Source organism: Nannospalax galili, unplaced genomic scaffold (genome assembly GCF_000622305.1).
Source record: "Nannospalax galili isolate Female #2095 unplaced genomic scaffold, S.galili_v1.0 scaffold553, whole genome shotgun sequence".
NCBI classification, from domain to species: domain Eukaryota; kingdom Metazoa; phylum Chordata; class Mammalia; order Rodentia; family Spalacidae; genus Nannospalax; species Nannospalax galili.
In genome coordinates, this window is record NW_008336313.1 from 4,538,201 (window position 1) to 4,550,363 (window position 12,163).

Genomic DNA, 12,163 nt, shown 5'->3' on the forward strand with positions numbered 1-12,163 from the left:
CCCTTCCCTTCCCTTCCCTGACATCTTTCCCTTCCTCGAGGGAAAGGTGCCCCGTGTGAAATAAATCTGTATCCCACTGAGAATTCCATCTGTGCCTCAGTGCCTTCCTCCGTCCGCTTGCTCTCTCCCGCTCTCTACCTATCAAGAGCAAATTGTTTTGGCTGGGAACTTGAGAGAGTTCTCGATCATTCTACCAGGCTCAATTGAGGGAATCGCCTTTTAACAGACACTGTGGCAAAGGGATGATGGTATATGGGAAACTTGGACTCATGTCCTTAAGACCAGTGATCTGAAGGAACTTAAGTGTGATGGTATATGTTCAGGAAAAATAACTAAGATGATTGGGAAACTTGGACTCATGTCCTTAAGACCAGTGATCTGAAGGAACTTAAGTTATAAGTCAAAAAGGAATCATACAGCCAAAACTTCAAGGAAACAAATTGTATCACTCAATATAATTAAGATATTTATAGTAAAGATGTCTAAGGTGCAGTAGGAACCTCACAGTGGCTCCTGTGAGACGAAAGGTGCTATAAATGCGCTGGAATAAGAACTAGCAAGACAGCTCACCAGGTAGAGGCACTTGTTGCCCAACAATGCAAGCCTGGCAATCTGAGTTCTATCTCCGGAACCCACATAAAAGTGGAAGAACTGACTCCAGGGATTTGTCCTCTGACTTCTACGTGCCTACTCATACACATATATACAGTAATAAATCCAAGTTTTTTAAAGTGTTCTAGAATATCATGTGTTATATGTAATATTTTCTATATCTCTTCCAATACCAAGATTTTACATTTTTATTAAAATTCTTTGTTAGGCTACTGGTGGTTGGTAGCAAGAAACAATTTGAGAGGCTGAGGAAGACGGTTCAGTCAGTAAAATACTTGTCTCACAAGCACAAAGATCTGATTTGATCCCCAGAGCCCATACAAAAAAGCCAGGTACGGTGGCATGCACTTGTAATTCCAGCACTAGGGAGTTGGATTCTTTGGGGGCTAGCCTAGCACAACCGGTGAGCTCCAAACCAATGAGAGGCCCTGTCTCAAAAGAGGTAGACAGAGTTCCTGAGGATAACATCTAAGCTAGTCCTCCAGCCTCCACACATACATGCAAATATATAGCCACATGCACATGTGTGCAAACGCACACGCACACACACACAGGTTTTTTTTTTATTATAATTAGAGTCAGTTTGAAATGAAGGAATGAATAAAGGGAACTAGGGGCTCACATAGTCATGGAACGTGGAGGGAGTTCAGCTGCTGGGCCTTAATGAACTCCAGCTTAGTACCTCACCATCCTGTCAGGCTTCCTGGGACCCACCCTGTCCTCGGCCAGCTGCAGCCAGGGCTGTATGTTTCTGCTCTTGAGCCCAGTGAAGAGAAAGAGATTATTTGCCTTAACAACCAAATAATTTCCATAGCTTCTGTATTTTTTAATTTTAAAAAATACATTTATTTATTTTGTGTGTGTGTGTGTGTGTGTATACAACATGCTGGAGTCAATTTTCTCCTTCTACCATGTGGGGTCCAAGCTTAGTGGTAGGTGCCTTTACCCACTGAGCCATCTCACCAGCTTGGCTTCTGTGTTATACCAGGCTGAATGATCACTATGGCCAGGGGACTGCTGTGCATAGATGAGCCAGGGTCCAGTAATAGTATGTTCTTTAACCATTGTTTTCAGGCAAAAGGGAAAGATCCAGGTGTTTGCTTCTATCACCTCTACAAGTGAACAGAGATGAAGCCCAGCTGCCCCACATGGGAGAGAGGGGTGGGTCCTCAAGGGAAATTCTGGGTGCTGCTTAGAAAAGCAAGAGGAGGGGGGACTGGATGGGCAGCAGCGTGAGAGTCCCATCAAGAAGCAAATGGCACATCAGAAAGTGGCTATATAATAGATACGAAAGAAAGAAGAGGGCCTACTGAGAAGAGGAAAGACCAGCGGGATGGGGCGGGGACAGAGAAGGATAACGGGTAATTATTAAGTACAATGAACATAAGCTTTAAAAAAAAAAAAAACCTTCTAAGAGACCATTTACAAAGGTTTACAGAAATCCTGTGGCTAGCCATGGTCCTCCACACTCCTGAGCCTAAGACGATGAGAGGAACGGTTTGATGAGGCAGAGAGCTTTGTGGACCAGACAGCGCACTGCATGGGAAGCAGCCAAGCCAGTGAGCCCCTTGTGGAGCCAGGAAAGCACGTCTCCTGGTGATTGCAGTCAAAGACAACCAGAAACAGAGTCTTGGCCCCAGCACAGGCTGGCCCATCCCTCAGAGTGCTACGAAGGGTGGGGAACACGTCTGAAGAGCAAATGTGACACATTCAGTCAGGGCACCAAAGCTCATCTCCTGCAGCCAGCCAGAAGCCAAAATCTACAGGAGAGAGAGCCTACTGTGCTAGGGAATCTGATGTTCCCACCTCCCCTCCTGATGCACACTACCTCCTTCAAAGTAAGGTAACTGTTAGGAGGCAAACACACAGCCACATTATCTATTGTGTTTTCTTTTTCACATTTTAGAATTTCTTGCTTTGCCTATTTCCACCAGGGTACGGAGAGCTAAGCACAAAACCGTAATGTCTACAGAGAAGAGGTAGATCATTGACGCCCTCAAGGACCAGAGGCTCTAGAGAAAGAAAGATAAATGCTAACAGAAGACCCAAAAGGCACAACTCAGGGGGTTAGTAGTAGGAATTCCTTTGGACAACCCCTCCATTGAATCAGATTTTACTTAGTACTTCTGTTTTCTAAGTCCTACTTAAGCGGCAATTCCCTTTAATTCCTCTTCTGGAGTTCTGCCCTCAGACACAGGAGCAACTATCAGTGACTGGAAGTCAGGGTCCTGCTGCTACACAAAGCTGTTTAGATGTTATTGTGTGACTGGGTGTAATCTTATCCATCCCAAGCAAGCACAACTTAAACTGATGTTAAAATGTGGACCTGTAAAGCTCAACACAGCCCAACAGTCTTTCTATGGAAAGATGTGTTGCAACTGTGAAGAATGGTTTCTAAGCACAACCTACTCTAACTGGGAAATGCTCTATAGAGTATGTGAGGCTTCGTAAGACTGGCTCTGAACACAGCATTGTGATGCTGGCCACAAAGAACCCTTCAATGTGTTTTCAGAAAGAGAACAGCATTTCTGAACCAGTTTTTCAAGAATTTCTGCCAAAACCTGAAACTTGAGGAGGCTGTGGTGTCCCAGAAATCTAGAAGTATATTGTATTAGCAGCTAGCGGTGTCCTTGTTACACTGGGAATCGAATAATGGAACATACGCTAAACAGATAAAACTCATAACTCACTTCTGTTTAATTATATTAGAAAAGGAAATAGAACAGACAACTTTCAAGTAGCATACTACACTAAAAATATATAATCTTGATTAAAGAAGAATAATTTTAAAATGCAAAAGCATCCCAATATTGTCAGGAAAAGTGAACAATAGGTCTATTTTTAAGAGGTCATAATTACTGAATACATTGTTTTTAGGAATCAGTATATTTGGGGGCTGGAGAGATGGCTCAGTGGTTAAGAACACTGGTTGTTCTTGCAGAAGACTTGGGTTCGAATCCCAGCACCCACATGGCAGCTAACAAGTGTCTGTAACTCCAGTTCCAGGGGCTCTGATGCCCTCTTCTGACCACCTTGGGCACTGCACGACACAGGTGCACTTAACATACATGCAGGCAATATACACATACACAGAAAATAAAAAATAAACTATTTTTTTAAAAAGCAGTATATTTTTAAACCCCACAGCTACAGGACACAAAGTATATGAGAAACTTATATTGTTTATATCCTAATGCATAAGAACAAAGAGGACTAAGTAGCTTGTGAAATACCAGACCAACTACCAACAACAGCATACTCTGAGATAAAAGTTTCAAATATCCAAAGTAAGAGGATAGAATGTTTTCTTTCCTCTGTCACTGATCCTGGATGTGACCCCTAAACATAATAAATCACTTCCAGATGTTTAAACAAAACACACAACAAAAAGAAAACATGCATACACAAAAGACGTGTGTACACACACACACAGACACACAGCTATCCTGACCTATCCCGAGCAAGAGCCAGAGCTCAGGCTGTGGTGTGACTCAGCCACAGAGCAATTGCCTAGCATGTGTGAAGTCCTGGGTTTGACACGCCCCCCACCATAAAAAAGCAGAGGACATCCTAATGCTCACATTATTTACTAAAAATTTACTGTAAATAGCTACATGTGTTATTCACTATAAATTATTCGCTATACATAATTACATTCCAAAACACTAACACTGAGAGATATAAGTACATTCAGATCACAGGGGCAGCATCACAAAGCACAGCGGAACCCAGAGCAGGGCTAAGGGGGAACAGGAGCAGGCCTAAGGATCTAGAGTCCAGCCTATCTCATGGTAGAAGAGGAATACAGGAAGCCAGAGGATGAAAATGGTACATCTTCCGGAAATGTCAGGTTCCTGGAACAGCAACAACAGCAGCAAACTCTTTTTGTGTGTGTGTGAAAGAGTTAAGTTAAACCACTTTTTAAAAAATTGTTACTAGTAGAACATAAGTTATGAATTTTTCAGAGAGAACACAAAACTTCAACACAACTTTTCACTTAGTCTAATTCAGATCCATTATGTTTTACTATGAAGAACAATTTGAGCAAAGGATTGAGAACTAGTACTGGGAATGTGAGCCACAGAGGTTTGTAGAATTTTTTTTTTTTTTTTAATTCTTAAAACTTTGTTTTTTGAGACAGTGTCTCCCTGTAGCCCCAGCTGGCCTGGAACTTGCTATATAGACCAGGCTGGCCTCAATCTCACAGTGATCTGACTGCTTCTGCCTCCAGTGTGCTGAGATTAAAGGCATACACAACTTTTAAAACTTTCTGTATGTATATGTGTGCATGTGTTTGCCTGTGTGTGCACATGTGTTTGAAAGTGCATGTACATATGCATGTGAGTGCATGTGGAGGCCCAAAGTTGACAAGGAGTATCTTCCTCAATCACTTTCTGCTCTATTGAGGCAGGGTCTTTGGCTGAACCTGGGATTTGCCAGCTTGCCTTGGGGATCCCAGGTCCCTGTCTCCTGGGTGTTAAGATGACAGGTGGCTGCCATGTCTGCCAAGCTTTTGGGTTCTGGGGATCAGAATTCCAGTCTCCATGCTTGCAAAGCATGGGAGTTATCCAGTGAACTATCTCCCCAGTCTAGGGTCAGTTCTTTTAAAGCAGGAAAGGGACATGTGTCTCAAGTGAAGCAGTATGAAGGACATAAAACACAGGACCACAGGTGACAAACTGAAGAGTTACCATTGTCTCTGTAAAAGGTAAAGCTAAGACTGGGAAAACAGAAAGCTAGAAAGATTTCAGAAAATTAAGAAGGCAGGTGAGATGGGGTCTAACTAATTCACAGTAATTATTCAGTAAGAAATCTTTTGAGAATGTATAAATATGAAGACCTTGATATACCCATATGTGTACGTGTAGTTAAGCATGCTATTTATTTTTCTACTCTAGGGTTGTTTTCCCTCAGTACAAGGGACCAAACCCAGGGACCTGTGTGTGCTAGGCAAGGACTCTACCACTGAGCTATATCCCCAGTATTCTTTGTATAACTATTAGTTTTTAAAGAAGTTTTAGTTTAAATTTTATTTTATTTTGATAGAATCTCACTAAATTGCCCAGGCTGGTCCTGAACTTTCTCTACAGCCCAGGAAGGTCTTTGACTTCCATTGCTCCTGACTTAGCCTCCTAAGTAACAGACACTACAGACCTGTGCCACTAGGCCTAGCAATATTTTATAGTTAATATATATATTTGGTGTGTGTACTCCTAAAGGTTGCACTGAAAGATGCTTCCAGTATGTACTTTAATTTTAGAAAACATAAAGCTGTTGAATATCATTGTAAACGTTACACAAACATATAAAAGAAATTAAACAGAATTTGATTTAGAAAAATTATGTTTAAAATGAAAATATCCAGGGGCTAGAGAGATAGTAAAGTGCTTGCTTCATACGCATTAGGACCCAAGTTCCATCCCCAGAACCCATGTGAACATGTAGAACAAGGTGATATGCACTTGTAATCCCAGTGCTGGGAGGCAGAGACAGGATGATCCCTGAAGCTTGTTGGCCAGCCAGCCTAGCCTAATAGGTGAGCTCCAGACCAATTAGAGTCTGTCTCAGAAGAGGCAGACCGCAAGACAGCATTCCTGAGGATGACACCAGAGGCTGGCCTCTGGTCTCCACACACACACATGTGCATGTGTACCTGCACACACCCCCGCATGCACCCATCCACATAAGTATACACATATGTACATAAGTAAACACACTAACATATTAAGAAAAAGAAAATATCCAGTTTTTTTAATGTTAAGAGAAAACTTTTGGGTTCTTATTAATCACTTACCAATCAGTAATTTTTCTAGAGACATAACAACATAGTTTGAAAGCTAGCGTTAAGAATATCCTGGGCTGGAGAGATGAGTCAGTGGTTAAGAACACTGATTGTTCTTGTAGAAGACCTGAGTTCGAATCCCAGCACCCACACGGCAGCTAACAACTGTCTGTAACTCCAGTTCCAGGGGATCCAACAGCCTCTTCTGTCCTCCGTGGGCATTGCATGACACAGGTGCACTTACCTATATGCAGGCAATACACACATACACACAAAATAAAAATAATAAAAATAAATAAATAAAAAAGAATATCCTTTACCCCTTAATGTGAAATTTTAAAATAAATGAGCAATAAACTTTTCTAGAAATAGAATATTTCAAATATCTATCACGTTGATAACTAAACAAAATCATTTATAACAGAAGTATGCCGTTTTAGTTCAGGAAATATAATGTAATCTTTCTTGGCTTAAAGATGTAAAATAGGGGCTGGAGAGATGGCTCAGCTGATAAGAGCACCAGATGCTCTTGCAGAGGACCTGGGTTCAAGTTCCAGCACCCACATGGCAGCTAACAACTGTCTGTAACTCCAGTTCCAGGGGATCTGATGCCCTCTTCTGACCTCTGTGGGCACTGCACAACACAGATGCACTTACATACATGCAGGCAATACATTTTTCACATAAAATAAAAATAATAAATAAAATATTAAACATCTTTAAAAAAGAAAATACTTTACTTGAGGAGCTAGAGAGATGGCTCAGGAGTTAAGAGTGGTTACTGCTCTTGCAAAGGACCCAGGTTCAGTTTCCAGCACCCACATGACAGCTCACAACTACCTACAATTACAGTTCTAGGGTAACCAGTGCCCTCTTCTGGCCTCCACTGATCTTGCATGCACATGGTGCACATAAACTTATGCAGGCAAACACACACACACACACTAAAAGATAAATCTTTAAAAAGAAAATATTACAGTTGAAAAAAAAGTAGATACTGCAAAAATTAATTTTACTAGACAAGCAAAAATAGCCATTATTTATTAACCAAAATAATTTATAGGGCTATCCTTTAATTACTTTTAAAAATTAACATACTTACTTATGTAACTCTGGCCACTGTTAGTTACAACAAGATCAGAAAACTAGTAAGATGGTACAAATAATAACGACAATGGGGAAAAAACAAAGACCATGTTCCAGCAAGTCTTATACATCATAGAACACTGATCTGTTTAGATTTTAAAACTATACATCAGAACTATTAAATCATTTTATTATGCAAATTACTACAGAAAAGATAAACACAAGGACAAGTCTGGAGATCTTGACTTACCAACCTTGACCATTACTGGCAGCTGTGTTTTGGTTTTTAAATTAATCTCTTCCATTCTCAAAAAAAATCGGCATAAGAATTGAACTTAGTGCAAGAATTTAAACTGCTTCACACAGAGACAGAGATTAAGCCAATTTTGTTAGTTTGCACTTGCTACTTTTACCGAAAATCTTAAGATTTATATTAAACAGAAAGTTATAACAGAGAAAGAGTATCCCCCAAACAATCACAGGTGCAATTTTCAGAAAGCCTGCCTTCACCTCAGATAAGAGGCAGAATTAAAACCAATCGAAGGCCCTTGGGGATATTGCCCACCTCTTTTGAGACTAGAAGTGCAAAAGATAACAGCAAATCGAGCAAAGCAAGAACAGGCAGAACTGACTTGGATTTGCATGTCAGTATTTTTAGAATCATGCAGGGAAATGTTCTAACAGAAATAGTTGGCATTCTACAAAGGGAATCAAGACACTTCTCCATCTTCTACCCAATTATCTACCACAGAGATGCTGCATCTTTAACTTGTGCTGTAGAAATGCCATCTGCTTCTCCCAAGCCCCCCTCTCTCAGAGCTCCCTGGCAGTCCTCTCTGCATGGCAGGAAGGTTGCTTTTTCCATGAGAGAGCTCCTTCAGGTAGCAGCACAAAAATCATCTGACAGAAGGGAGGTCGGCAGCACGGCAGGTCACAAGTTAACAGGGATGAGCTAAAAAAGCATTAACTGATTTTTTTTTTATTTTTGCTCTGCATTTAGAAACAAAATGACCCCACCTGCAAATGAGTTATGTGGTTACAGGCTCATATTATGTCTGCATAAAGTCAAACAGCAGTAATGAGGTGATCATTTGTCAAATTCTATGGGTCAACAGGGAAGAACTGCCATGAACTGTCAACAGCTAGCCCCCTTGTAACTCTGTTTCAAGTCACAAAAGGACCTTCATGAATCTGCCCAAATCTCCACCTATCTGGGCAGTCCACCACACTCTAGATATAAACATACATGAAATATGTGAGCATATGGATATTGAAGAAACCCTGAAGAATCTATTCAATTGTCTCACGTTTTTGATAAAAACAAATGCATATGCATACATTTGCAGAGGAGAAGAGAACTTTAACATCCCAGGGGATGTAGCTCAGGTGGTAGAGTGCTTGTCTGGCATTCATAACATCGCACACCACACACAGTCCCCCCCACCCCTTTCTCTCTTTCTCCTATTTTGCTGGGTGTGGTGGTACACACCTGTAATACCCGGATGAGCAAGGTGGAGGAAGGAGGATCAGGAGTTCAAGGACTTTGTCTGACAGACAAAGCGGGGGGGGGGGGGGGGGGGGGGGGGAGATAGGAGGGACGAGAGCAAAAGAGAAAGGAGAGGGGGGAGGGAGAAGGAGAGAAAGAGGGAACGCAGGTAAACACTTCTTGAAATTTTCTAGCTTTCTACCATAAGCTTTAGCTTTTAACTTCTGCGATTAGGAAAAAAAAAAAGTTAAATCAATCTAGGCTTTCTAATCCAGAAGCAACAGCTAATCTGGATTAACCACACAGAGTAGTTTATCTTTAAACCCTACGGAAATCACTGAGGAACAAATCTGCTGTACTTGGTTTAATAGAAGGCTGCAAGACTCCGGCGAGGTATTACCCTCGGTTCTCCGAGGGCCTTAGCAAAGGGAGCAAAGTTATTCATACAAACTTGGTCAAGTGCTCCAGCTGCAGCACAACTCTCAGCGCTCCCGTGACCCCGCCCCCTCCTGGCAATCCAAGTCCCGAACACCCCACGCGGGACCCCTGACCTCTTGAGAGGTGCTCCCGAAGCAGGTCCCTCAAATCTGAGCTCCACAGCCCTCCTCCACCTACATCACCCCCATCACCCTCTTCCCAGCGCCGGCAAGAGCTGGGACTCCTGGCCACAGCGGTGTCCCCGAACCCGACCCGGTCCACTCGGCCTGCGGCCAGTACCTGGCAGCTGCTGTCCTGGGGCAGGTTTTTCACCAGGATTTTCCGCCGATTGCTCAGCTCCCGCCGCATCCGCTGCAACCGCGCGGCCACCTCCTCCGGGTGCAGAGTGGAGACCTCCCCGGGATGCATCACCCGCTCCGCGGCTTCCCCGGGCGCCCCGGCAGAGGGACCCGGCTCCGGGCCCGCGTCCCCCGCGCGGCCTCCCGGCGCCGCCATCTTCCCGGCGCCCCGCTGCAGACTCTGCGAGGCCGGAGCCAAGGGACAGAGAAAGCAGAGGCCACGCGGGGGCGAGGCGGGCGGCGGAGCTAGGCTGAGCCGGGGGGGAGGCGCTGCCGCGGCCGGTGTGGGCGGGGACCGAGCCTGGGCCCCGCCCGCCTGGCCCCGCCCCCGAGGCTCCGGTCCCACCTCCCGACACCTGCCGGCTGGAGGTCTCAGTGGCGGGACTCGAACCCGTGGCCTCGGCACCCAAGCAACGTGGCTGCCGGCTGGCGGCGCGCTCGGCCCCGCCTCCCAAACCCGGGGGCCTAAGGCGCTTCCGCGCAGCTCGAAGAACTCCTGGCCTCGAGTCTACTATCAAGATGTTCATTATTTGGCAAAGTTTGAGTTTTTAGCGCAAAATAAAATGGGAGGTTTTCTAGAAGGTAAGGAGAAATATTCTGGGGGAAACTGGTTTATTTGGTAAGACCTGAATCTAACATTTTCCTAGAGGTGTATGAAAAAATCAGGTGTCTTTTTACCTATTTCTCCGTTCCTAAGATGGAGAACCTAGCTGATTGTGTTCGAATCGGAAAGCAATGCAGAAGCAAAAGCTGGAGGAGCTATGGCAGCCGGCAGGAGAAGACCCCGCTACCTGGAACGTTTGAATTGAAACCTGGAAGGAGAAGTACAGTGTAGAACTCTACCTAGTCAAAATGACATCACATCAAATAGCCTTGGACTGGCACCAGCCCAAATGAACACTAGCAAAGGGGAATGTGCATACTAAGTAAGCCCTGTGCAAATACACACAAGTTAAAAATAAAAGCCTCTTTATCGCCAATGTGTGTTGCATTAGAGGAAAATGTCTTAAACATATCCAAAATATAAAAGCCAAAGGATTTTTTTTAATATCATGAAGGGGCTGGAGAGATAGATCAGTGGTTAAGAGCCCTTGATGCTCTTGCAGAAGACTGCAGTTTGGTTCCCAGTACCCCGGGTTCACAACTGCTTGTATCTCCAGCTCCAGGGAATCCAACACCTTCTTCTGGCCTCCTTGGGCACCTCCACATATGTAGCATACATTCACATAAGCACATATAAATAAAAATAAATTTAAAATATCATGAATTGAGTACTTAGCTTCCACCCACATATTTCTAAGTATGTTACAGTATTTAATTTTTAAAAATAGTCCAATTAGGTAAGTTTTATTTTCCTCATGTTAAGAAATGGAAGGTGATAATTTTAAGTCATGTGTAATCCCCCCACCTCCCAAATTATGGCTAATAGTTCTCAAACTGTTCTCCAACATTTGTTTTTTTAATATTTTATTTATTATTTTTATTTTATGTGTATGCATGTATTGCCTGTGTGTAGGTAAGTTCACCTGTGTTGTGCAATGCCCGCAGAGGTCAGAAGAGGCTGTCAGATCCCCTGGAACTGGAGTTATGGGCAGCTTAGCTGCCATGTGGGTGCTAGGATTCGAACCTGGGTCTTCTGCAAGAACAACCAGTGTTCTTAACTCCTGAGCCATCTCTCCAGCCCCTGTTCTCTAACATTTGTGTAATTAAAAGGATTTGGGGCAATGCACCAATATTCATAGCACACTATTCTCACATATTCTCATTCTTCACAGAGTGAAGATCTGATACTCATTGCAATGTACATGTGCATTGGAATGTTGTTCAGCCATAAAAAGAACACAGCTACTGCCAAAGGGCAAATGAACCTCCAAAACGCTAAGTGGAAGAAGCCAGAGACAAGTCACTGTGTGATTCCATTCACAGAAGAAACATTCGCAGCAGACAAATCCGAAGAGCAAAACCAAGATGTGTGGTGGCCAGGGGCTGAGAGGAGAGGATCACAAGATGCTCAGTGGGTTCACATTTCCTTTTGGAGCAATGAAAATGTTCTGGAACTAACTAGAAGTAGCATCTGGCAAACACTGTGGAGGTACTCAGTATTGCCTCTGAACTGTTTAGTTGTAACTGACTAATTATATGAACATCCTCTCATAAACATTTGTTTTAGTTTTCTTTTTTTTTTTTTCCTATTGCTGTAATAAGGTGCTCTGACAAAAGCAACTTAATGGAGAAAGGGCTTGTTTCAGCTCACAATTCAAGGACACAGTCCATCAAGGCAGGGAGGTCAAGGTGGCAGGAGCTTGAAGCAACTGGTTACATCTCATCCACAGTCAGGAACAGAGAGCACTGAATGCATGGGCCTGCTCAGCTCTTTTCTCCATTTAAGAGTCCAGGGTCCCAGCCAGTGAATGACAATAC

General features: G+C 43.4%; 1 protein-coding gene across 4 annotated transcripts in view; it reads right to left on the reverse strand.

Moving 5' to 3' along the window:
- The window catches only part of Raver2 (ribonucleoprotein, PTB binding 2), a 124,309-nt gene extending 114,292 nt beyond the window's left edge, over positions 1 to 10,017 (reverse strand). For 3 of the 4 annotated variants that reach the window (XM_029562504.1, XM_029562503.1, XM_029562502.1), the window contains exon 1: positions 9,684 to 9,972. In XM_029562504.1, coding sequence (XP_029418364.1) covers positions 9,684 to 9,899 — 216 coding nt within the window. In that variant the 5' untranslated portion in view covers positions 9,900 to 9,972. Of the gene's footprint in view, positions 1 to 9,683 lie in introns of all 4 variants that reach the window. The other variant, XM_008831063.3, reaches the window with a different exon arrangement.
- Between the last annotated feature and the right edge of the window lie 2,146 nt (positions 10,018 to 12,163).